General features: G+C 48.8%; 1 protein-coding gene across 1 annotated transcript in view; it reads right to left on the reverse strand.

The window, feature by feature from the left end:
- The window catches only part of DIP2C (DIP2 disco-interacting protein 2 homolog C (Drosophila)), a 263,569-nt gene extending 235,880 nt beyond the window's left edge, over positions 1–27,689 (reverse strand). Inside the window, exons 1-2 of the mRNA XM_011942302.1 lie at positions 27,626–27,689; positions 27,337–27,464 (exon numbers count right to left, since the gene is read on the reverse strand). Coding sequence (XP_011797692.1) covers positions 27,337–27,373 — 37 coding nt within the window. The 5' untranslated portion in view covers positions 27,374–27,464; positions 27,626–27,689. The remainder of the gene's footprint in view (positions 1–27,336; positions 27,465–27,625) is intronic.

A 27,689-nucleotide genomic window follows, 5' to 3' on the forward strand; every position in this document is an offset into this window, starting at 1 on the left:
ACAGCGTCCTTTGGAGCAGACAGCCTGTTGCTCTAAGACATCCTTGTCGCCTAAGCACCGAGTACAGCCCGAAAACACACAACACACACACACACACGAACTCGGAAAGCCCAACAGGTGAGACACGGCACATGAGGAGGAAGACCAGACAAATGAGCTTCACCGACTTCCCCGACACCCCAGCTCCGTGAAGAAGTGACACACGCAGCCTGCTCAGGTGCCAGTGACTCCTGGAGAACAGCCAAGGGCAGCATTTGGAGAAGCAGCACCATAGGCCAGAAGGGTCTGGGGGCTTCAGAGGGGAGGGGCGCCCCGAGCAGATGCTGGGGCTTCAGACGGGAAGGCACCCCGAACAGGTCCTGGGGGCGGCAGGACAAGCCCTGGGTCCCCTCATCACTTTTCACTCCTGAATCTCACCCTGAAGTTGCAGCAAGTCCAGGTATTCATTTACCCATAAAATTAAGTATCTGTAAGTAACACAAGTCACTAATCCACACAGATCTGAGTCCACAGACACCTCCCAGAGAAGCCACCATCCCTTCTGGTAGAAAAGCAGCCTCGGGGCCCACGCTGCTAGGAAGGGAGACTGTCTCCAGCCTGACGCTGCAGAGTCCTCAACACAAAGTCTACCTTCTAGAACCATGCCGTCTCCTACAGAAGCAACTAGGGGCATGTAGGGTTTTTTAAAATCTTTTTTTTCTTAAGATCGAGCCTCCCTCTGTCACCCAGGCTGGAGTGCAGGGGCACTATCTCGGCTCACTGCAACCTCTGCCTCTCGAGTTCAAGTGATTCTCCTGCCTTGGCCTCCCGAGTAGCTGGAATTACAGGCCCCTGTCACCATGCCTGGGTAATTTTTTTGTATTTTTAGTAGAGACGGGATTTCACCCTGTTGGCCAGGTTGGTCTCGAACACCTGACCTCGTGATCCGCCCGCCTCGACCACCCAAACTGCTGGGAATACAGGCATGAGCCACGGTGCCCGGCCCATACAGCTATTTAAATTTGACTAAAATTAAATAAAATTAGAAGTTCAGTTTCTCATTTGCACTTCAAGCATTCAGTTACCCACAGGTGGCCACTGAACAGAGGCTGGCAGAGATGTCACACACTACACTGCAGAAGGATCTATGGATGAAGTGGCTCTAAGATCTCGGCATCTTTATATTGAAGCTACTGAAGTTTTACTCTGATTATAGACATCAGCATTCTCCCATTTAAAAATGTCAGCGCTATTGCAACCATCAGATCTGTGACTTCCCAGCAGCTCTTCTCTTCCTGGACAGATAACTGCAGAGCATCTGCACTCTGCCTCCACACTAAGGAACAGCAGAAGCCTCTGTGTAAAATCAGGGGGAGGAAAAAAAATGAATCTCTAGTCCCTCTCCCCCACCCCCAATTTTGTGAAACGCCTCTTAATATTCAGAATAACTGCCAGAGTTGCAGTAAACAAGCACCCCTTAGACCAGGAAGCAACAGGGAAGCAAGAAGAGGGAGATGTGAGGACCCTCCAATTCCCTCTGGGACCCCAGGCCCAGCCAGGACTGAGAAGGGCGGCACAGCCCGGCAGACCTGCACACCTGATGCGAACCGTGCACATGGCTGCCCCGGGCCTCGGTCCCCCGCTCTGCCCTCACTGGCCGCTGTGGCTCTGGTAGAGGCAGCTCCCTGAGCCCCAACACCCACAGCCAGTCCCCTCCATCCAGGTCTCAGCTGTGCTGTGACTGCCTCAAGTGCCTCCCTGATGCTTCTCATCAATCCGGCATACCGTGCCCCCTCTACCCCACAGCCCTTGCTACCGCCCACCCCACCACGGAGCCCGGCACACAGCAGGTGCCTGAGATACCCCAACGGGCAGGCATGCCAGGGTAGGGCTTAGAGTTCCAAGGGCCACGTCCTGCATACCACACAAGCGCCGCAGAGGCTGTGGAAGGGGTCCAGGCTTCAGGCCTGCACTCAGCTTCTCCCGGCCCCCGAGGCCAAGAACCTAGAAAGACAGCGCAGCTGGAAGCAGGATCCCAAACCCCCTTCCTGCTCCTCAAGAGGAAGGGGGGCTCAGGGCACAACCCCACGAGCGCCTTCCTTCTGCCAGGCTGCCTGTCACAGCACCGACACCTTCACCACAGGGAAACCCCCTCCTGTGAGGAGAAAACCAAGTACCACAAGGAGCCACATCCACCGCACCGTCTGCTGCGTCCAATTAGTGACAACAGCAGCTGGGCCCCCACACGGCACGCACCAACTCCGAACCTGCCTCGCACACCACAAGGCCGACCATCCTGAAGCTCAGCTTCGACTCATCAGGGGCCTCTTCCAGGAGAGCTCGGCGTGTCTATCTTCCCTGGGCTCACAAAGGTGAGGGACTCAGGCCTGAGTGTGCACAGTCAAGCTCCCACGAGCTGTGGAGACAACCTCCCTAGCCCTAGCCTGGGAAGGGGCCAAGTGAAAACAGCGATCTTTTGCCCACACAGGTACAGAATTCAGCCAGCTCTCTCAATGGAGTTGTGACAGGTCAACTCCAGGCTCCTCAGTGCTCTGGGGTTCACCTCAGGCCACTGCACCTTTGAAACGTGGCTGTGGACTCCTCTAGGCTGCTCAGCGTCACGGCCCATTTCATTCCGACACTGCAGGCCCCTGCTGTGGTGTCAATAACCAGGACACCTCTGCCGGCATCCTCCGAGATGCTGCTGCAGCTGCTGTGATCTGAGAACAGCCACGTGCAGGCATCACGGGGAGGAATTCTCAAGTCTCCTCCGAGAGACGCTGCACTGAATCTGGGGTGAGCCTGGCTCGGTCTGCAATCTAAGCCAGGATGCTGGGCAGACACACACTGTTGTAACTGACAGAGGCTGTTGGTGGCAGCTCTAACAAGACCAAGAATGGCAACTAATCTGAGATTTACTATCCATCCTTTCTGATGTTTAAAAGGAAAGCATCGTAAAGTTCCAGTAGCAAGGAATTTTCTATAATCTATCACATCAAGATACAGCAGAAATGTAGCTAAAATGTCCATAGGGTCTATGCAGAGGAAGAGACCGGTCTATGTCGGGAAAAGTGCTCACCGGCTTTTTAGAAATAAAGAGGGAAAGTTCTTTATTATTTGAATACATTAACTATATTCAAGTGTTCTGGTAGATGTTTAAAAGGAAAGCATCGTAAAGTTCCAGTAGCAAGGAATTTTCTATAATCTATCACATCAAGATACAGCAGAAATGTAGCTAAAATGTTCATAGGGTCTATGCAGAGGAAGAGACCGGTCTATGTCGGGAAAAGTGCTCACTGGCTTTTTAGAAATAAAGAGGGAAAGTTCTTTATTATTTGAATACATTAACTATATTCAAGTGTTCTGGTAGACTAAGTATTCAATATTCAAAAATAAGTAATTCTGTTCAGTCTATTTCATTCTTCAAATGTAGCTTTCAAAAACTGACAAACACCTGGCCGGATGCGGCAGCTCACGCCTGTAATCCCAGCACTTTGGGAGTCCGAGGCAGGTGGATCAGGAGGTCAGGAGATTGAGACCATCCTGGCTAACATGGTGAAACCCCGTCTCTAATAAAAACGCAAAAAATTGGCCAGGCGTGGTGGCGGGCACCTGTGGTCCCAGCTACTCAGGAGGCTGAGGCAGGAGAATGGCGTGAACCCGGGAGGCGGAGCTTGCACTGAAACGAGATCACACCACTGCACTCCAGCCTGGGTGACAGAGCAAGACTCTATCCCCCCCCAAAAAAAAAAGTGGCAAACACCCCATGTCTGCCCTGGCTCCGGCCATCTCCACGGAGGGACAGAGCTTGTGAAAACCTGTGGAGGCCCAGAAGGCCGGGCAGGGCCTTGGCCCCGCAGATGAGCGAGAGGGTCAGCCACCCTAGGGAAGCAGCCCGTATTTGCTATGTTACTGATGATATCCACATAAATTTCTATTTTGCCTCCCACACAGACCTACACAGACCTGGGATCCATGTTTGAGCAAGCGATTCGTGCCAACACACCCTCCATGCCATCATTTCCCTGACCTCCCCAAGAAGAGCCAGGCCAGGCAGCATCCCCACACGGGTGCTGGGGCCCAGGAAGATCCGGGTCCTGCCCCTCTTCTCCCTCGTCCCTGCAGCACCTGGCTTGCTGTGGAAGCCCAGCAGTGCTGGCTGAACCCACGTTCTCCTGGGGTATTCAGGAGAAGCCTCTGTGCAGAAATCAGCTGGGAAGCGGGGCTGTGAGTCACTCCAATGGATTTGCAGAACTGAGTTTTCAGTACAGGTGCCGCCACAAAGTCCCTCAAGCCCTTCGTGAGCCTCGAGCCACAGAGCTATTTGCTGCACTCCCACAATCTCTAACCACCCTGCACAGAAGCTGAGTTTATCCAAAGAACCATAAAATTTTGCATGTAAATGAAGTTTGGCATAATGAACTAAAAGTGAAGTCACCACTTCTATTTCCATTAATCCACTCATTCAAACAAGTATCTCTTGAATATGTGCATCGAATACTGTGGAATTAGGATTTAGCCCATGCCTTCAAGAAATATACATCACAGAAGAAAAGGTATAGCTTGTAACAGTGGTGAAAAAGGCAAGAAATAATCATCAGAGAAGGAAAGGTATAGCTTGTAACTAACACAGAAGGAAAGGTGTAGCTTATATAACAGTGAACAGGACAGAATCCCACAGGCTCATCAGGAGCCGCCGAGGAGGAAGCCATGATTCATTTCCACCTGCAGTAGATAAATGTTTCCTGGATAAATTAACTTTTCTACAGAGATATCTGCTCATTGTTTAGATCTTGCTTGATAGGGTACTAAATTACCACTTTATGTGCTATTTATATAAAATACATCATTGTCAGGGAGGTTATAAAATAACAAATACTTCACACAAGCTTGGACTGTGAATGGTGCGAGGCAATGGGGTGATGTGTTCCCGTGTTCTTGAGACGCAGAAGGGGCAAGACCCTGGTTCCCTTCTCCTCCCCACCGCCCTGTTCCCAGATGGGGGTAGAGGCAAGGCCACTGTGCAGTCCTAGAGCTGGGCTCCAGGGCCAGGACAGGACCCCACGCCCGGACTCTCTGCACCCCATGTCAGAAATACAGCCTGGGAGGCAATCACCAGTTTACCTGGCAGTGGGGAAAAACTGTTCCAGGTGCTACTGAAACCTGGGTAGAGTCACAGCCTGGCAGGAAGCACCAGCGATGCAGGTGTGCCCAAGACTGGGAGGATGGCCAGACCGGCCTGCAGGAGATGACCACCTCTCTCTGGTTCGTTCGAGATACAGTCTGGGCTTCACTTTTGTATGTGGAGTCTCACAGTACAGAAATATCACAAAGGGATTAGACTTCGTATGCCCCAATTTTTTTAATTAAAAAAAAAAATCACATTTATTGCAACTAATTCTAAATCCAACAAAGAAAAATAAGTGTAAAAATGCATGCCTACAAAATGTAAACTACAATCTCTTTACCCATAGGAGACCCAAAATTTAGTTTACCTTTTCTTCAGTATTATCTGATTTCTGCTTCTTAAGCCATTACTGAGGTGTCTCCTCACTGCCCCAAGAGGAGGTTCACGGGCTCTTCAGGGCTCTTTGCTGTTTCATCGTTTTTTAGGTTTAAGGGCAGGATCATTTTCCCACACTTGTTTGCTTCCTTGATCACCAATTTTTCACAAGGACATCATTGTGCATCGGAAAATCTAGTAACTGAACTTCATTAAAAGTGAAAACAATAAGGACATGTTGGCTGCTATGACAGCATCCTCAGTCACCACATCTCCCTGGGGGACCAGATACACCCCCAATCTCCTTGTAACCCCAGCATGCAGGTATCGCCGCAGCAGACAGGACTGACCTACCCTGGGGGAGGCGTGAAAGCAAAGAAGAGAAGGCAGGTGACTCGTTTAGGAAACTCGGGTGATCCACTCGAGCCACGTTTCTCAGGGTGTCAGGGGACCAGTCACATGCGGGGAACCTCCTGGCCTGGCAGGTGGCAGACTCCTGGGACCCGCCTCAGACACGTTCATCAGAGAATCTAAAGGCGGGCGAACTCTGAAAAGTATCTGTAAAGGAAGGACTTAGCTCTGCTGTGAGCCCACTACACGCAGGGTCATGCAGGACGCCGCTCCCAGTGTCCAGTCTCCATTCCACCCTCCTGGGAGGAACACCTGCCAAGTCAGAGCACGGTCTTCAGCGAACACCTTCCTGCGCAACCTCCACTGTCGCCTAGCCCTACAGGAGTAGCCGCTGAGTAGGGGAAACAAGTCTCTGTACCTGACCCGGCCACCTTGACACTGGGCATAAAACCAGCACTCCTACGTCTCTGGGGAAAGGAGCGGCCCTGGGCAGCAATGCACTTGGCAGCCCCAGGGAGGGGTCAGGTGTGGAGGACCAGGCCTCTGCCCGCAGACACCTCAGCACAGCATCCTGGAGCAGAACCTCCAGCCCAGCTGAGCCTACAGATGGCCGCAGCCCTGGACAGCATCTTCACGGTGACCCGGGACTGGGCCCGAGCCACTCAGCAGGGCTGCCCTGAAACTGCAACCTGACGAAGCTGTAGAGTCGTAAGTGTACGCTGCCTTAAGCCCCTAGGTTTTGGAGTAACTTGTCACACAGCGACAGACAGTGGATGTGTACGGACTCCCAGGCCACGATGGCCTCTGCCGGTCTCACCCAGGCTGTCTCATCTGTTCCTGCGACATCACGTTTCTCAGAGCCAAAGGCTGCCAAGGCCCCCTCTGCACAATCGTTACAAGCTCACGATACAAAGTGAAAAAAAGCAATCTGTAAAATACAATGCATGACGCAATACAGGGTGAATACACAGGCACATACACGCACGAAACAGGCACACACATAAAACAGGTGCATGCACACACGAACAGGTGCACACGTGAAGGTGTACACGCGTCAAACAGGTGTGCACACACACGTGAAAGCACCAGACATGAAGGGCTGTCTTTGGAAGCCTAGTTTTTAGGCATCTCCCTCACCCTTTTACATCTGCATGATCAAACACAGCACACCACAGTACTGAGGGGCAGCCCCAGCTTCTCACGGGGGCACATGAGGATTTTTATGCCACAGGTTGCATCACTACATTGTAGAACTGCAAGGCCCCCCACTGCCAACACTGGGTCAGGTGCACCCTGTGCTCCAAGGACCAGGCCGCCTGCCAGCCCACACGGGCCTGCCCCTCGGATGGTGCGGCTGCTTCTAAAACAGAGGCTCAGCCCCACCCGGAGACCTGCAGTACCTGTGATTAAATCAAGACTTGGCTGTGGGTAAATGTGAAGATTTTTATTAAACATGACTCTGAAACATTCAAAGGACCATCACTGAACGCTCCCTTCACAGCCACGGCACGTCCAGATGCTCCTGGAGAAGGCCAGGACGTGGGAACCCACGGAGCCCCGACAAGGCAGACTCGGAGCTGTGTGGCGTACTTAGCACCGATTTTGTGTTGACACTTGCCTTTTATATTCAGATTAAAATAAAAAACAAGACACAAAAGTAGCTCACATTCTATTTCAATTCTGTGTATTTCTGTAGTAACTGGGCCCCTTTCCCTCTGGTTTCCCAGCCAAGCGTTAAATAGGCCCAGCTGGGATTTGTCAAAGTCTGGGCCTCTGTTGTAGAGTAAGTGAGGGGGTAGGGAGCGGAGCGGGAGTGGTGAGGAGGAGTGGGGGATAGGGAGGGACAGAGGGAAGGAGAGAGAAACCCCCGAGGGCTGGAGGCAGGAGGGATGCTCCACTGGCAGCCTCAGGCTCCCCCTTCCAAGGTAACTGAGCTGGCATCACGCACGCAGTGCCGTCATATAACTTGGCTGCCTGTGCTTCTCTTGCACGGGAATCTACTCCAGAATTACAACAAAATGCTTAAGGAAAAGAGTAAGCACCAGCATCTTCAGATTAGGGTAGTGTACCCGTTTCACGCTTGCCTTGTATGACATTCTATAAATTGTAAAGATAACGCATTTTCTTACTAACTATAATAAAGACCAGACAGCATCTGAGTACTTCTGAGTACTGAGCATGTGTCAAAGCCCGGTGAGGTAGGAATCATTTACTTTGCTAGAGAAAGAAACAGGCTCTGAGAGAAACTTCCTGAGGCCAGGCAGCTGTCTCCAAACCCACCTCGTGCCTCCTGACCCTGAATGCGGAGAACTCAAGTCACTCATGTGAATAATTTGCCTACATGCATGTCCGACTGAGATTCGGCCCCCAGATCTCATCATCTCTATGCAGAAATGTGTCAAGGAAGCTACAATTATATGACCTCGAGCTGGGGGCACAAAGGCAGGCACCCTCAACACAGATGTGGGGCGGAGGTGGGTGCCCAGCGCAGGGGTGGAGAGGAGCACGTCCAGCCCTGCCCAGTCACACAGCCACCCTATGCCAGTGCAGGGGCCGCCACTGCGTCTCGGGGAAAAGCAGCTTCTCTTGCACAGGAATCTACCCCTGAAAGTGTGTTCCTGAGAAGGTGCGGACCAACATCTCGGAAATCAGACACTGTAACACGCTTATCTATACAGGCTGCCTATGTCCGGGAATCACCAGTCATTCCCATCTCGCCAATTATTTCTGGTAAATACTGATTATTCTAAGTTAACTGAGGCAACATAGGAACAAAATAATGGAAATGTTAGTGAATCCGCTCTGCCTGCTGAAGAGCTGGGACTAATGATGAAACCTAAGGAAACCTGGAGAACGCAGCAGGACCCCAGACACCGCAGACCACCCCAGCCTCCTTCCACAGGAGAGTTAGTCGTGGGGCCAAGAGTGGTTTCCAAGGAATCTCAGAGGTTCTCAAGGTCTTGAAAGTTTAATGGGAATTGAATATTCGCATGAGTCACACGAGCACATTTAAAAGTAAAATTTCTCTTTTCCACTGGAATTATGAGCTTGGGGCGGCAGCACTGGCTGTATCTCATGCTCACGAGATGTTTGGAGGCAGCCATGGGTCTCAGGTGAATCATTCTAATAATGAAGTGCTTGGGCCCTCAATCCAGGACCACAGACCCCACCAACGAGGGTCTAACCAGGACAAGCCTCGGCCTGGAATGGCTGGTGTCCGTAGGGGCTGGGAGGAGCACCAAGGAAACTCAGGGGCAAGCCCCTCGCAAGCTTGGCATGTCCTACCCCACGCAGTCAGCATCAGCCACAGGGATCTTTTGTTGTTTTTTGTTCAGGATTGAACATATTAAAAAGCCCGGGGCCCACGGCCTGGACTCCTCAAAGCTCCCCACAGAGCCGGGTTAATTGGCACCTTCCTTCACGTTAAAATCAATGATATATGGCTGCTGAGGGCCTCTCAGAGGAGGTGCAACACTGAGCTTTCTTGCTGTCTGGGGAAAGCAGGAATTCCAGGCCTCTGCCTTCCTACCTCCCCAGAGGCTCTGGCCCAGGTGAGCTCAGCTTCTCCCAGGTAAGGAGCACAGACCCGCTTCCCACATGCCCCTCAGGTCACACAACAGGAGCGGTGCAGACCCTCGCACCTTGGCACGAGCCCTCACAACCCACCCCAGAGGCAGAAGTCCAGCCCTGTGGCCCCGGCCTGGCAGGAGGTAGCTGCTGAGGCCCCTGCTCAGGGTTCAGCACAGCGAGGTCCAGCCACACCGGGTGAGACATCCACCACCCGGCCATTCGTCTTTAACCTAAAACAGACACAGGAATTCGGCAAGGGCTTCCTTCCCCTGACGAACCCATCCCTCCTGTTCTCATCTCTCCCTCCTGCCCTGTCACGGCCACCCAGCACTGTGCCCAAGGCCTGACTCCCAGTTTCACAGGGAATCCAAGACAATTAGGATTTTGAGAAACTGGGAGCTGGGAGCTACGTAGAAAGCGAGTCAGTAAAACCAGTGTCCACTGATCCTCCACTCCACACAGCGGAGGGCAGTCCTCGGGGTAAAACCCACGGGGCGAGGAAGACGCGATCAAGGCGGGCAGGATGGAGGAGCTGCAAAGGGGGTGGTTCACACACAAAAAAAGTGAACACAAAGCTAAAGTGCTCAGCGGCTGGAAGACAAAACACAGGAGACAAACACTGATCGTTGAAAAAAAGAAAAAAAAAGCCTCATTGTTAAGTCCATCAAGATTTAAGTTCTCAAATCACAATGTATCAAGCACAGACTTCTCATGCCTGAAACTTGGGGCAGTAACACATGCATCCAGTTCTCCCAAGTCCATCGTTTTCTTTGATGAGCCTCTTGATTCTCAGGCTGGTTTCAAAGTAAGCCCTTCTCTGTTGATGACTTAATAATTAACATACTTGAAAACACATTGACTTCCAAATTAATCTGCTAATAAAATGTTACCACACTGGCTGTCATCCGCAGAAAAAACACAATCACTTTCTGGTTGCAAAAACATTAGAATTCGAAGCCCCCTTGGCCATCTGAACAGCCCCTGCTTTTGACAAGGGCATTCCAAAGCTAATCTGAAAAACTAGTCCAGGCCAAGATTGGTGGGGGGTTGGACTTGCCTCATCACCCCAATCTCCCTTCTGGAATTAGACAGAACTTAGACTCTTAGTCTGATGGGAAACATTTACAATCTATTCTCTCCGAAGCTACCTGGAGGATTCTCTCCACATGACAAAGCCTTGATCTCCACAGCCCCTTATCTGACAACTCTCTAAACCATCAATCAGGAAATTTTTAAATCTACCTACGACCTGGACACCTCTGCTTCCAGTTGTCCCACCTTTCCAGACCAAACCAACGTACATCTTATACATTTATTGTATTGATATCTCACGTCTCCCTAAAAGCTATAAAACCAGGCTGTGCTCAGACCACCTCGGGAATACGTTCTTAGGATCTCCTGAGGGCTGTTATCAAGGGCCATGGTAACTCATTTGGCTCAGAATAAATCTCTAAATGCTTCACAGAGTTTGACTCTCCTTGCTGACACGGTACCTTTCATGGGTATTCATCTGGGGGACTCACAATCAACCAGAGGCAGCAGCTGCCCACAAAAGTCTCTGCAGGACTGAGCCTCTGGCACAGGGACTCCAACCCCTGAAGTAGTAGCTCTCCCACATCCCACGGCCTGACAGACCTGCACCTCCACGGCTTCTCATTTCAGAATCTCAGCAACAAATCTACCAAATGTGTCAACATCACAGAATATTCCTTGAGGCTTTTGGCTGTTGCTTCTCCCCAAGTTTCCTCTAAAACCACAATGGGAGAACACGTAGAACAGGATGGTTCTCGGTCACTGAGCCTCCTGGTAACACACTGTCTCCGAGGCTCTTTCCAGCCAATCATGGCTTCCTTCGAGTCAGGCTCGAGGGCCACTTCCCCAAGAAGGAAACCTCTTCAATCCAGCAACCACAGCTCCTGGTCCCATCTAGGGCTTGTCTGCCAGGAAGGGAAGACTCCTCATTCCAGGGAGAGCAGGTGCCACAAACTCAGGGTTTTGGCCATTGTGAAGGCAAACACTCATTAATACACTTTTTCCTCCTTGGATACTGACGTTTCCTCTTCTGGAGGTCAGCCAAGGCCATCTGCACGAGTCACAAGCGTGATGGCTCCAGCCCCTCCTTCGGTGTCAGCAGCGTGGCTCCGCTGAGACCCTCCTGCACCAGCCGGGCCATGCACCTGTTCCCACGAATGCTGTCAGCAGACCACAGCGATTCTAAAATAATCAGCAAGCTGACGTTCCGAAGGATGCATTTTAAAGAAAAATGTGCAAGTTTTACTGCATGAAATCAGCTACATCTTTTCCTACTCCAGAGGCTTGTTTTGCTTTCTCAAGGTTCTCTACAATGATCCCACAGTCAATGTTCCCAGCTGCACGCAGAGGGTTGGGCAGGCTGCATCTGATGTTTAAAACACAGAGGATCCACGTCAAAGGATTTTCCCTGTTCACCAACATCATCAGGACAAACTTTAAGCAGTAGTAATCTCCCTGTCTAGAAAACTGAGCTCACTTGAGAACTAATGAAACAAATGTGTTTGACAAAGTTGCAGGCGGACATTTTAGTGAAGGAATCACTATTTCATTCAAGGAGGGTAAAGGCTCACTATTCAAAGGCATGTTTTTGTCAATTTTTATAATTTTAGCTTCATGTATTTGAATCACAAAATGAGACTTGTACCCGATACATTACAGAATCTCTACAAAATAGACAAAATTCCAATTCTGTATATTCACTCATTCTTTTCCATATGCATACAGATGGGTCGTAATTTAAGTTGGCATTCCAACAGGATTTCTAAATTAAAATGTCTTCTACTTTAAACACTACGTGTTAAACATTACACGTTCCATTGTTAAACATTTATAACAGGGTCTGTATGGTCAGTTTTAAAGATTGCTTCCTCCCTGAAAACAAGTGTTTAACCAATAAATTGTCTACTTTGAAATATTCTAGAGACAGAGATACATTTGGAGAGTGGACACAACACAGAAATCTGGAACATCAAACAGGCACATCCAGCAGTGAGGGTGGAAGGGGCGCCATGTGAGTGCCCCTAAAAACACACACAAATCTGGCTGCTTAAAAGGAATGAATATAGTTCAATACTCCTATGTGAACATGGCCATGTCTACTGCCTTGCAGAATCCTCCTAGCGAGCTGCAGGAATCTTCCTTGGAGCCTTTTCTCACCTACACTGCCTACAGGTGCCCACTGGGCTCCCCGGGCAGTATCGTGTCTTTGTTTGGAGTATCACAGTATTTGGAGGCCTGTTTAATCCCAAGTCAGAGCCTTATCATAACTCAGACACCATCCCTCAGGGTTTGTGGGACAACTTCAGCTAATGCAGGCTGCTCCACAGTGCCCTGCAGGTGGGCTTGGTGCATCCACATGATTTTAAGATTTGGGGCTGCCATTTTCTGCAGTCACGGACACAGACTTACATATGCATCATGACTGAAGGCAGCACATATTTTTATGTTCCTTCTATAATGGTAATATCAATGGCAACATTTCCCCGATCCTTAAAAAAGCCTCCTGACAGCAGTTGTATTCCACCACTCCCTCCTTAAAATAGAATTTACCACCAAACTAGGTGAAATCAGTCTTCATGAGAAAGTGACAAATCAGTGTTCGCACAATGGCATAGTAGCTGGGCATACAGTGTACATCAACATCCCAAACTAAGCACCCATCACAATTATTCCTAAGTCGCAGGAAAGCCAGAAAAATCAGAAGGCTTAAAATATAATTATACATGAAAATAACAAGAAACCAAAGTTTCTGAGAAGTGTTTGTTAGCCAAGCAAGGAAAGCCATTAACCAGTGCTGATTACATTGCATTTGATTACAGCAGCCAAAGACATGTCCAGAGGAAAAGAGACTTTCAAAGATTAGTCTTTCGGTAAGAATGGTTGCTTAACAAGTTCAGACTACTGGGCTACACCAACCATCAATTAAGCAAGGCAAACGAGTGTGAGTCGTTTTCCTTAATTCTTCATGTGTCGAAAATTCCAACACTGCTAAGGTCATTCAGGGAATCGAGGCCGAATTTGAAGAAACTGAAGAATTAAAGTCTATGAATAATATGAATGAACCAATTATCTAAGAGAAGATTTCAAAGCTGAGAACACACTAATTTCACACAACCTGAAGTGGAATCTGCTAAGATGTGTCATAACTAATAAAATGACTTTGGGGAGCAAATTCTCAGACCCTGTGAGAATATGAAGTGTCTGAGTCCATGGTGCTCCTCTCATTACTCACTGGCAGGCCCTCGGGGGAGAACGTTCCCCGCTTCTTGCATGCAGTTGAGGCCACAGCGTCCGGATGAACATCACTGGCTCTCTTGGACATAACCGTCCTCGTCTCCTTGGTCTCTCCGGCACACAGCTCCATCTCCTCAACCATGGATCACCCTCCCCAAACCCACAGCCAGGACGCCACCTTGGGGTGGCCTCACTCTCTTCCCCTCTCACCCACAGGCCTTCGCTGCCTGATGTTCAAACTCTTAACCATCGTTCCACATATTTTCTCCAGGAACAGGGGCAAGTCTAGTACCTGTTATTCCATCTCGGCCAGTCGCTGAGGGCCAAATGCAGCAGAGCTAAGGGTGTCCACACAGAAGCTGAGCACTGTGTTCTGATCCCGGTTCTGCCACTCGACTCTGCAGCGTTTTGCCTGTCTCCTTTTGGCCTGTTTCCTCATCCCTAACATGAGGTAAAAGTTCCCACCTTAGCAAGGTTTCTATGAGGACTCAATAAGCCAATATGCCTGAAGCACTCAGCATAGTGTCTGGCAGACACCAGGCACTGCACAGAACTCAGCCTACTCAGCCGAACACCAGCCACCTCCACCCAGTGCTCTTCCCATCTCAGAAATAAACGCATAACACATGAGCAGAAACTGGAAAACAAATATCTTCCCAACATGACTTCCTAGAAGACTCACTCAAATGCACAACAGAAATCTTTCTTCTGTGTTTGACCATCACCTTTATGATATATCCAAGCAAAACCACATTACAACTCAGTGATTTAACGTCTACTGGAAACCTGGTGAAGATGAAGAGAACACACTTTTCTGGTCCCCTTTTCTACCAGCAATTTCCCTTCCTCTACTCAATGGCAAGCTACCAGGTGCTGCAGAAAGAGGGCAGTGCCGTCACTCCCCTATTCAGTTAGGAAGCCCTCCATGGAGCCCTGACCACCCCTAGGTCAGTATCAGGGCCTCAACAGAGCAACAGACAGGAGAACACGTCCATTCCATCAATAGACCAGGTGTCAACGTCCTCTGTACAAAGCATCATGCTGGCATTTGTATGTATGCAGCGTTTAAGTACCACCCTTCCACAAGTTTAAATTCAGCTGAGGAAACCACATGAGACTCCTAAAAAATACAAAACAGTATCTGAGTTCTAAGAATATAAAATAAAAAAAGGCCTAGACAAACACGCACACCCCTGTAATGCAGAGTCAAACTTTCAAAACCACACATTTCACATGCAGTGAAACTGTCGGCAACTATAGTCAGCCCAGAAGATCCCTTTTCCATCTTAGCTCTTTTTAAACAAGGCATATGAGGAGCAATCAGCTTTTCCAATAGTAAGAGATGGCATTTTCCAGACTAACCCAAATTCACCTAGAATTTAAAACCACGGAATTCACGTGTGCTGAAGGAATAAGGATATAAAATCGTGCATTTCCCATTTGCTACATGTAAGCTTAGTTTTAAAAGGCATATCATCAAATGCACTTAAATTTCAAACCCCCGCAGTTGCCCAAACCCAAGCATAAAAATGCATGCTTATGGTCATGAAACGGAGTCAAGCACAGCAAGGAGACTAAAGCAGGAGTTACCCTCCCAGGCTGGTGCCCTGCTCCAAGGTACGTAACAATCTAATAACTGAGTCCAAGGCTGGAAGGAAACCACTGACCAGCACTTCACACGCTGGGAAGCAGGCAGGGCCGTGTGGGCGCCCAGCTTTGATTTGCTGTTTCAGATCCGCATCACCCGCTCTCCTGCTGGAGGCAGCACCTTGGACTCCTGCAAAGGCCGCCATTCAAACGCTGTCGGACTCTGACGGAGAGGGGCAGATTCCAAACCCACCAGAAAAAAGAATAAAAATAAAAATAAACCTGTCTCAACACTGGGACATTCTCTAAGAATAGAAACCTCTAAAACCAATGCCTTATTTTAGGACTTTCTAAGATCTTCAGTACAAAAAAAAGTAGTAGCTTACATTTTAGAGTGTCTGAAGGAATGTAATTTGTTTGCCCATTTTTAAACTAATTGTAGTTACTATTTACTAAAAGCCTGGCCAGCAATCTGACCAACACGCTTTTTCACGTGACCCTCGCGGGGTAACCGTGCCAGGCCTTCCTCAGAAGCAGTGTTGCTGCTGCCAGTTCACCTGGTGCATGTGCCACTGACCCACCAGAGGCTCCACCAAACCCTAGAGCGTTACAGTTGCCTTTCCTCTCGCGTAGCACGCCACAAACAAACAGCACCAACACGCCGCACACTGATAGTTTTACAGTTCACTTAGACTTTGACACTTACATTCAGATAGCAAAACAGATACCGGTGCTGAGGAGACAGGTGTCAGCACCTTCTCCTGCCCTCTCCAGAGGTGAGGGCCCGTGGGCCCTGGCACACAGAAGCCCAGGCTTTCTTCATAGCAACCCCTGGCCGAGATTTCTTGAGTCTCTCACATATGCCAGAGACATCTCGTCCACAGCACGTACTGCCTCTGAACCAAGGCTCAGACAACAGAAATCCCATTCCATAAACCACCAAAGGCTGAGGAAGCCATCTCAGAACTGATGTTCTGGTGGCTCAAATCTCGTTGAGATGAACTGACCTAATTCAGAAAGGGAAAAATAATTCTTTGTAATTGGAAAGAAGCTAAATGTTAAGACTCACTGGTTGCACAGAGCCCAGATCAGCATCATCTGAGAATCTGCAACTACATGTATCCAGGGCCCCATCTCAGAGCCGCCAAATCAAACCTAACTCTGGTGGAAGGAGAACAGGCACCATTTTGGGGGGGTTGTTGTTTTAGTTTTGTTTTTTTTTGAGACAGAGTATCACTCTGCTGCCCAGACTGGAGTACAGTGGCATGATCTGAGCTTACTGCAACCTCCGCCTCCCAGATTCAAGCAATTCTACTGCCTCAGCCACCTGAATAGCTGGGATTACAGGTACATGTCACCACACCCAGCTAATTTTTGTATTTTTAGTCAAGGCAGGGTTTCACCATGTTGGTCAGGCTGGTCTCGAACTACTGGCCTTGTGATCTGCCGGCCTCGGCCTCCCAAAGACAGGCACCTGTTTTAACAGCCACCCCTGCTCCCAGCCACAACACAACTGAAAGTCGGCAGATAATTAACTGAGCTGTTGATTCTCTTAATCAGAGAACACTTCCTAAATCATCTGAATATTTCTGCCAAACAAACCTTCTCTCCTTTGCTTACAGTCCTGAGCACCAGTCAGCATGATAGAGAAATCTGGTTTTGTTTTTCTGTGACAGAGTCTTGCCATCATCCAGGCTGGGATGCAGTGGTGTGATCTCTGCTCACTGCAGCCTCCACCTCCCAGGTTCAAGGGATCCTCCTGCCTCAGCCTCCAGAGTAGCTGGGACTATAGGTGTGTACCACCTCACCCCGCTAATTTTCAGTTGAGACACGGTCTTACCACACTGGCCAAGCTGGTCTCCAACTCCTGACCTCAGGTGATCCACCCACCCCGGTCTCCCAAAGTGCTGAGATTACAGGCATGAGCCACCACGCCTGGCCAAGAAGTGTTTGATAGAGGCTGAGGGGAGGACTCCTGTCCCATCCCGGGACATCCACATCCCACCCAGCTTCCCACACCGACTACAACAGTCGAAGCGTCACAGTAAGGGCAGCTGCATCCCCACAGTTCTCTCCACTAACACCACAGCTGCGTGAGCTGCCACAGTCCTGGAGCTGCCGCTCAGCCTTAACGCACTGGCACAAGCAGAGCAGAAACTACCAAGCCCCCGAGAGGGAGGAGTGCGGGCCCAGGGGGGTGAACCAGGAGGGAGGAGGGAGGAGGGAGGGGTGCGGGCCCAGGGGGAGTGAACCAGGAGGGAGGAGTGTGGGCCCAGGGAGTGAACCAGGAGGCACTGGGGGTAGCGAGTTCACACACCTCAAATACCTCCCACATCCATCCACGTTCAGGGAGGGGACGGAAGCCACACAGGAGCTGCAGCGCTTTCTCCTCGCAAATGAGTGAGGATACCGACTCATGCATGAAATCAGAGATAAAGTTCTACCGTGGTGGGGAGATGCTGTTCAACAAGTTTCATAGACCCAAATGGGGAGCAAAAAGAAACCAATCATACAAGATGAGCAGATGGAAAGGGATCAGAAATTTAAGCCTGTCACAAGCTTTCAGAAAAAACTTCACTTCATCTGCAAGATGGCTGGGGCTCTGCCTGATCATTTCTGAAAATGTCTAACCCGTGATGAGCCATCTCAGAGCCATTCAAGAGGAGTCACAAAATCAAAACGCCAAGGCACGCTCTGCATTTTTGATGGCCTGCAACAGTACGGAAATGAGCAGCGGTGCCAGAGCTTTCAAGTTTGTTTGAAGTAAATTCCAGCATGAGGGCAGCATCTTCCTGGCTGAAGCAATGAGGTGGGCTCCTGCTCACCACATAGGAGACCAGCTTTCAGGTAAGGTGCGGTCAAGGGTCTGAAAACCATGATCCCCGAACCAGCCTTAGCCAGAGAACCAGAACTGATTTTTACACTTTGAAGTTTTAACAAAAGAAAAATATGCAAAGACTTCTGTGGCCCACAAAGCATAACACGTTGCCTACCCTGCCCTTTACAGGAGCTTCTAAGCTTTGTTGTCAGTTACAAAGTGTTTCTATAAAATAATGTCACTGATTCTCAAGCATGCCAGGAAAAGTCACACTTCTGAACAACCCTCAATGGAGATGCACCATCCTGTGTTTCACAGATTTTAGTTTTGTAAAAGCCAAAATAAGGGAGGTAATTCAGCTAAGTGTTATAGTAACACAATTTGAGATACAAAATGATGTGTGACAACAGAATAATTGGCATTCCTGTGAGACAATAAACTAGCTCAAAGTCAAACACAAAATAAATCAAAGCATGTTTTGGCCTCTCAAAGTGATCAGTGAAATTGGGAATAACATTCAGTTAAATGATACTTAAAAAAAAAAAGCAAAAACAAAACAAATACCACTACACCATCACTCCTTAAATTTAACTACTGCTGCAAAATAAAGTGGAGAGACTTCTTACTGCAGGGTAATAATCGGCCATCATCACTATGAAATACACCGCTGTGCAGGCTCAGGCCCTCCTGCCCACAAAGGCAGGGGGAGGGAGGAGAAACGATGTCCAGAAAGGGACAGGGCAACCATGGCCTAGTCAGCAATTGTACCCTCCCCACCTTTCGTCTGTACTTAAAATTTTGGAGCCATCTGGGTTTACCTTCCTATGTCCATAAGTCAGGAAGGTCTCGAAGCCAGAAATCTACAATGCTTCAGGCAGCCAACTCCTCTCGGCCTTCTCCCATATTTTAGGGTCCCATCAGCTCACCCCTGGATAGTATCAATGGCCTCAGAGCTCCAGCCAACCTTGCACTCCACAGACTGAAGTATGCCAAGAGCCACTCAAGGCTGCCACTGCCATGACCAAAGGCTTTCAGAGACAGTCGCAAGCACTGCACAAATCTATGTAGCTTCAGCAGGCACAAAGCAGCTCCAGCATTCCATCCAGCCTGTCAGTGCCACCATAGCTGTGAGTCTATGATGTGTCAGGAAAGGAAGGAAGACACCATGTAGATCATCTCATTTAAGCTTCAGTGTCACAAGGTGGATTTTGTCATGTCCGTTTTATGGATCAGGAAACAGTTTTAAAGAGGCCAAGCACAGGGCCCTGCTGACACAGCAGCAAGCCCCGCAGAGGCCTGGGCATGAACCCCACCCCACACTCCCTGGCTCCTCAAGTTCACTCCTCCCCCGTGCGAGCCTGATCCTGGGTCTGCCTGAATTGCTACCATTCCTAAGCCACGACCCATGTCTTCCCGCCTCCTCCTTTATCTGTTTCCCGCAGCCCAGAGGCGTGTGCTCTTCCATCCAGCCAGACACAACACTTCAGCACCTGCACCTGACACCACTTCAGCCAAAAGCTTCTCTCAAACCTCCCCCAACACCTGCTGGTCACACAGGTCTGCACCTATCACCTTTCTCACACAAATTCTCACGTATTCCTGTGTAGCACCATCCAACTGATTATAGTCTGTTGAGAGGAGGAAGCTCTGTAGATAAGTCCACATCCTACTTTGCTCCCAAGCACACTGTCATGTATGAGACAACTGATTAACAGCAAATTCATTTCAGCACATTTCCAATTCAAGAAACGCAGAGCATAGAGCTCTGGTCATAATTAAAAGCGTGTTTCATTCATCATTGAAATTCCATGTACTGCTGCAACAGCAGCAGCCCCTCCTCACCAGGCTCTGCCCAACAGACATCATTCTTCCAGCACATGACTCCCATCGGAGCCCTGGCAGCAAGAGCCCCACAGGCTTCCCAGCGCCTCGGGCTGCGGCTTCCACGCTGGGCCGGCACTGGCCTAACGACACGACAGCCACACGACGGGAGTGGTGCCCCCAACAATGACACGACTGGAAGCTGGCCAACTGCTCTGTAGAACGGAGACATGTTAGTAATCCCTGACATTTCCACTGACAGGCTGCTCAGCTAAACTGGGAAAAATCCACAAAATAGAAAGAACCCATGGGGAGGAGCATTTCTCTCTCCAACCTGGCAGCAAACAGTGGCCGTGCAGACAACCTCTTCGGGATAACTGTCGACTGCATCTCAGGTCAGCAACAGCCCCGCTGAGGGCCAAAAAAATCAGCTCCCCCCGGCCCTCACTTCCTAAGGGTCAGCCCTCCCAGGCCGCCTCTCCTGGAAGATCAGCTCTGACGCACCCACGAGGGTCAGGAACCGGCTCTAGGGCTCATTTCCCAGGCTCCTGCCCACCGCCTCTCTCTTCCTCCATCTCCCCCTCTTTACTCCCATCCTCCCTCCCCCTTTCACTTCCCTTCTCTCCTTTCCTCTCCCTCCCTCATTTCCTTTCAGCCCTCACCTTCCTCACTGCACGTCCCCATCCAACTCAGCTGATGCATTCTCAGGTCAGCAGAGGGTTTCTCACTGTTTTTATTGCAGTGATCATTCTTAATGAACAGAAACCTGTTTCGGACCATGTGGATGCCACCTCATGACCAGCTGCTGCCCCACAGCTCCATGTCCACTCAGTGTCCTCACGGCGCAGGTGCCCAGCAGTACGGCTGTGACCAGGGGTAGCCACACGGGACATGGGAGAGGTATCCCAGCCAAGAGGCCCCGCAAAGCCTCCCCAGCAAACCGGAGCAAGGCCCAGGGCGGTAGGGAGAACGCCGTGCTCATGATACAAGCAGTTCAGCTTCCGCAAACTGTCCACCGACTGTGAATTACTTTGTATCCATGGTTACAAAAGAACCATAAGCATTCTGAAATATGTTCTTGGTTTAACGTTTGTGAAATCTAACATTACAAAAAAAATCACTGAATTCTGCCCAAGGCTCCAGGGGTGTTTTCCTCTGAAACGAGCCCCATCTGGGACTCGGGATTGAGTGACAGCCTTCAAAATCACAGTTGTCCTAGTGGTAACAGGAAACTCCTCAGCCTGCCGGGACCTGGGGCTCTTGACAGCCTCACGGCTCCACACGCCAGTGTTCTAAGGATCACACGTGTGCAGACAGGTGTGCAGATAGCACCTGGCGTGTGCACAGCAAGCTTTGCTAACATGTGCCCCAAACATCCCACTCATACTTGCTAACTACATCTCTTCTCTCGGCCTCCACGGCGTTTCACACTCTGCCTTTACATTGCGGTGAACTGTGCATCCTGACTGCCACAAAAATTCAACTCCTTCCAGGCAGAAGGGTACATCTTTCCATCACGGGGTCCTCACTCCAGCCGGCACAGAATTTGCAGAGTGGGCGAGTCTAATGTTGACACTTTCTCAATATTCCCTTCACCCCCCTCCAAAAACAAGAGTACTGCCAGCTTCTTACCGAGGTTGTAATGAGGCAAATATTTTTCTCTTATTTGTCACTTTTTAACATGATACTTGTGAAGAATGTGACTGCATGTACACTGTAAGCACCCACACCATGAACATTCTGCCCTCCCGTGACTGTATTCACAGGTCACAAGGACAAAACTTCTCCATACTAGCCAAAAAAAAAAGTTTTTTTTTTTTTGTTTTTTTTTTTAACATGACTTCCACTCATCTGAAAGTCACAGATGTGGTTTTTCCTTCATAAAAAGATCCAAATGATCCACAAGCCAGGTTTGATAAACACGTCGGTCCAGGTGGGAAAATGACCCCTCGGTCTCCCTCCCCTCAAAGACCAGGGCAGCCAGGAAACTGCGCTCTCCAGTGAATGACAGCCGGCAGGATTCCCTAAATAAGCAGGCGGAAGATTCCCATCTCACAGAGCGCGCCTTGAGTGGGGACTCAAGATGTCCCCGCTCCCTGAATGTCCTACAAAGAACAGGGCTACCCAACTGCAGACTGAGGCTATAAACAAACATGTTTTCGGCCGGGTGCAGCGGCTCACGCCTGTCATCCCAGCACTCTGGGAGGCCAAGGCGGGCGGATCACAAGGTCAGGCGATTGAGACCATCCTGGCCAACACGGCGAAACCCTGTCTCCACTAAAAATACAAAAAAATTAGCCAGGCATTGGGAGGCTGAGGCAGGAGAATGACGTGAACCCAGGAGGCAGAGTAAGCAGTGAGCCGAGATCACGCCACTGCACTCCAGCCTGGGGGAAAGACCGAGACTGTCTCAAAAAATAAATGTTTTCAGCAAATAGCATCAGCGACCCACAAATGAGAGGTACTGTTTTCATTCTAGGAAGGAAACGCTACAAAGCACGTACATTTTAGCCCGTAAGTGAATTCTTTGGGTGTTTCTGTGTCTGCTGTCAAATGCAGCACATCACCTCAAAAGGCAAAGTTCTATAAGTCATATCCAAGGAGGGGAACACATCATTTCAAGTTTCAGCAATCCAGTAAGAACCTGATCCAGAGAAGCCTACTTGCTCCAGACTCTAAGCAGCAATCAAGTACAATGTAATGAAAAAATGTAATGAAAACACAGGGATGATTAAGAAAATTTCAGTGCTAATAAAAGACTAAAACGTAATTGGATTTATTCTGCTCTAGACAGAGAGCAGCCGGGCAGTTCACCCATACGTTGTTATCGTTGCTGTTTTTCAGACAAGGTCCCAACTCTGTCAACAAGGCTTGACAGCAGGGGTGCGATCTCCACTCACTGCAAGCCCCACCTCCCAGGCTCAAGCGATTCTTACTTCAGCCTCTGGAGTAGCTGGGACTACAGGTATGCAGCCATCACGCCCAGCTAATCTGTGTGTTTTCAGTAGAGATGAGATTTCACCAGGTTGGCCAGACTGGTCTCAAGCTCCCAGGCTCAAGCAATCTGCCCCACCTCGGCTTCCCAAAGCGCTGGCATTACAGACACGAGCCATCACGCCCGGCCCTTTTTTTTCTTTTCTTTTTAAGTGATTAATGTGCTTCAGAATCTTGTAGGCATTAAAACAAAAAAAAAAGAACAAGCAAAGTAATTCTGCAAGGAAAAGAAATCATTAACACGTTTTACACATCTCAAAACTGAAATGCTAAGAATAAAATGTATTTTATTCACAGAAGCAGCATTCTTAAAGTTCTGTAAAAGTGACACCATGGACACCACATCACAGATGAGCGTGGCAGGACTGCTCAGATTAAGAACACATTCTGAACAGTCCTCCTGCCACTTTCCTCAATGGGAACACTTTATTCTGTCTTTTATTCAAATTAAGTATCTTGCAAGAGAGTGGAAAACTGCGTAGCAGATTTTAAAACTTCAATGCTTTTCTCAATTTTCAGCACATTCTGATGCATTTTACTGACTACACGGCCAATAAGTTTAAAGCTTTTTGCATCAATAAAGACAATGCTCGTTTCAGCAATAGGCTTTTTCTTTTCTATACAAAGATCTATAACTTAAGCTAGTAAACTGGACATTTCACAAAGCTTTTGTACAATTCCTAGCACAGATTTTAACAAAATAAAACCGGTATCTTTCTGCAATTAAATAACCAAGGATAGGAAACTGCACGGTCAAAATAACCCTTCCATTATTTTATATAAACAAATGAGAAAGGACAGTATGCTTTGGAAAACAGTGTTTCCATACGCCAACGATGAAGCAAAGACAGTTCCTCAGCCTCATATGACATTTGACAACCGAAGTACTCTGGCCCAAGCCCAGCCCCGGTAAACGGAAATGAAGTAAACATGTGAGTGACCGTGGTGGGGCACTCTCATAGCCACAGTCCAGGAAAGAACAGCTAACATCTTTCTTCTTCATGGGAAAACCGAAACATACTCGAGAGACCTTGATTCTTTAAAACACAGTCTGCCCCAGTACTAACCTTAAGCTCCCATTGATAAAGATTGTGATAACCACAGAGGTGTTTATCCAAGCCCTCGAAAATCACGGACATGGTACATACAACAACGTTTTCAAACACTCAGTACTGCCAATTTGTTCAATGTGCTGTGATACCCGAGGTCTTGTGCAGGACCAGAAGCGTCGCAGCCTGGTTACCTGTCCTGCTGTTCAATGCTTTGTATATGCAAAGCCTGCTGTTACAATTTACTGGGCTTAATGTGATTCAGTTCGTCACAGAAGAGAGCTATGACATTTACTTAATTCCACGCACAGATTCTCAGGTTCACCTTCCACGAGTGACTGCTCTGCACACAAGACAGCGGAGGGAAGGCCCAGGAAAGGCCTGGGAGATGCCAGGTGCTCACGAACTGGTATCAGTCTGCTGGTTCAGCTTAAAGGAAAACAGACATAGAAGAAACTAAAAGGGCTCACTACACCTGATATCACAATGTTCTCAACTTTACCTTAGCCAAAAATAAAAGCGGAAAAGCAAAACTACTCCAGGGCATGATTCCAGTGCTAATCTGAAACATGGAATATTTAGAAGACAAAGCTTATTGTGAGTGCAATTAACACACACATAAAACACTGGTTTCGCAAAACCCAGTCTTTGTGATTGCTTTTATAAAAAGTAAAATTCTCATGAGGATTGCATACATTAACTGATTTTCAAATGAAGGGACTGGTAAACTTCAGGGCATATGATTTCTGCCAGACATGAAAGAAGCAGAGAGAGAGAGAGAAGAGCTAGGATCAAGTGTGCTGAAGTTGTCCTGGGACTGAAATTCAGTTTCTGCCGAAACAAAACAAACACAGGAGTCTGTCAACTTCGATAGCAAGATCTGCTTGAGAGTCAAGATGTTAAAGTTGCAGAGGGGCTTCTCCCTGCTATGGGCACGTGTCATCCTTGCAAAAACATAGCTCAGCATCATCAAAAACCAGAAACGAACACAAGCCTTCCAGACATGAAATCCAAGAGCAGAAGGGAACGGAGTCCAAGCTTGCTCAGCAGAACTGTTCCCGGAGGAGAACAGCACAGAGGACGTCACAGGGAGGGCAGGGCAAGAAACAGCAGCTTCCATCTCGCCACAAGCAGGGCCTGAGCCAGGGGTACAGTCTCCTCCAACCTGACAAGGAGGCGCGAGGAGCCACAGAGAAGTCCATTTAGGGTCTTTCCAGAAAGGGGCAACAATGAGAATCTGGTCTTACCTGCCCCCTTCTCCACGGTAACAGCTGCGCTCGCATGTTCAGGATCTCAGGGGTTGTGCGTCTGTCACATTCCCCACCCCCTCATGCAGATGCTCTTCCTGCATCCCGGCACCTGTCTCTGCGCTGCTCCTGAGGCCACACCTGTTGCCATGCAGTAGTGACCAGGAATTCACCTTTGTCCGGGAGAAGTAAACAGAGTTCACACACTCCTGTATGGGTTTGCTGGCCGAGAATCTAACTTCGCTGTCCGATTCCAGATGTGCTGGCACCAAGCAGAACACCAGATGTCCAGCATTTATAAATGGTATCAGTGGGTTCTCCTGGGACTCCCAGGCAGCTGTGCGAGGGAGGGAGCTGTTGCCCTGTTACCCCCGAGCCAAAGCAACGCTGTGAGGCAAACACCACAAGCCACATCGCACTCGAGCACTGACTTGACAATTGCTCGTTCGTGTGTTGAAAGGCAGTATTAAGAAGAGTTCGGGGTACAGGCGTCAGACAAGCCTGGTCTCAGCCATGGGACAGCAGTGACTGCCCACAAGTCCCGTATCTAAGCCCTGACTCCCCATCCGGAGTTCATTCAGGATTAATGCCCACCTCACAGTGCTGCCATGAACGCTCAGTCAGCACGTACATACACAACCAAATTCGTTTCAATTGTGCTTTCTACCCCAATTTAATACAACCAGGCACTATCATTGAGACTGAATAACCAATATTAGAACAGAAGGTCAGGCCGGGGATGGTGGCTCAGACCTGTAATCCCAGCACTTTGGGAAGCTGAGGTGGGTCGATCACTTGAGGTCAGGAGTTGGAGACCAGCCTAGCCAACATTGCAAAACCTTATCTCTACTAAAAATAAAAAACTATCCAGGCATGGTGGCACACACCTGTAACCCAAGCAACTAGGGAGCCTGAGGCATAAGAATTGCTTGAACATGGGAGATGGAGGTTGAAACAAACCGAGATTGTATTACTGTGCTCCACCCTTCCAGCCTGGGTGACAGAACAAGATTCTGTCTAATAAAAAAAATAAAAATAAAAGGTCAAGATGAAAACTAATTGCCAAGGTCCACGTTCCATGTACTTAAAATATAAAATTCATTAGCTGGTACTTGATCACGTTCCATGTACTTAAAATATAAAATTCATTAGCTGGTACTTGATCAGTTGTTGTTTTCTTCATTACAATCTTGTATATCCTAACACCGCTTAAAATGTTTACTTTTGAGCACACCTTGAGTGTGACTAACAACAAAATATAAAGTGCCTGTATTTCATAAAGGAGCAAGTTCCAGTAAGGCTGCATCCTGCTGTAGTTAATCCTTTGACAACGTAAAACTGAGCCATCCTGACATAGTACTGACACGTGGTACAAGAATGACCTCCAATTAAGTCCCTAGCTTTAGAGAACACATATAGTTTATCACTAATTCACTAGCAATTAGCAAGAATTTAAAGGAAGAAAAAGTATCAAGACTGTAACTGGGAATAAAGGCAAAAAACATGAGAAATTAGTCACGTTCAAATCACCCTTTCTGTGTGGCCGTTAACGTTTTGCACACCTGTTGTGTATACTTTATCATGCTAAGCTGTCACCAAGCTCTCTATTAAGGTGGTAAGAATGTCGAGTCGCAGAGCCTCGTATATCGCATTTAAACCCTAAACAGCCAACAGCACACGCAGCACGTGCTGAGACCTCTGAATGCTCAGAGGAACGCATGATGGGATGACGGCCCCAGCCCTGACATCAGCCTGCTGCTTATTAAAAGTATAAAACAAAGCCCTGCCCTCAAGGTGCTCAGATCTAACTAGTACAAGGTTTTGCTTTTAACAAGTTAAATAACTACATATACATTCTATTAGTAGAAAGAATGTCTAGGAGAGCTAGTTGGGAACATTATTTTAAAAAGTTTGTATGGAATGACTTATCCCAGGGAGTCTGTTTGGTACCTGCATTCAAAGGCAATTCATTATTCCACATCGAATCCTTAACAGAAGGTTCACAGGAAGATCCCTGGAAATGGCATTCCCCTGGTGAATTTTCGATGCTCAGATTTCAGTATCAATAGAGCTTTGTGAGCAGTCAGGAGAGGGGCGGCTCAGAGGCTGAAAGCACACAGCTCAGGGCCCTCCTGTGTCCGACAGCCTCACCTGGGCCTCGCTTTCTGCACTGCCCAGGGCTGCTCATGAGATTGTGCCGAAACGGATCTGTGCACGCCAAACAGCTCTCAGCGGGGGCTCAACAGCCAGAAGCCGTTCCACCACCATCATATCCCCCCCTTCTGAGCAGAGAACACCTGATACAGAAACAGGAGAAACAGGTATTCAATGAGTTGGCAGAGCCAAAATCCACCCGATCTACCACTCCAAAACAAACATACCCCACTGCCCAATATTGATGTAAGCCAAAAGCATGGAAGTCCCGAGAGCCCACACTGACTACAGCCAGACACCACTTCTGCAAGAACCAAGCACGCGCCTAGAGATCACCCGTGATGACCCAG

Source organism: Colobus angolensis, unplaced genomic scaffold (genome assembly GCF_000951035.1).
Source record: "Colobus angolensis palliatus isolate OR3802 unplaced genomic scaffold, Cang.pa_1.0 Scaffold209, whole genome shotgun sequence".
In the NCBI taxonomy this organism is placed as follows: Eukaryota; Metazoa; Chordata; class Mammalia; order Primates; family Cercopithecidae; genus Colobus; species Colobus angolensis.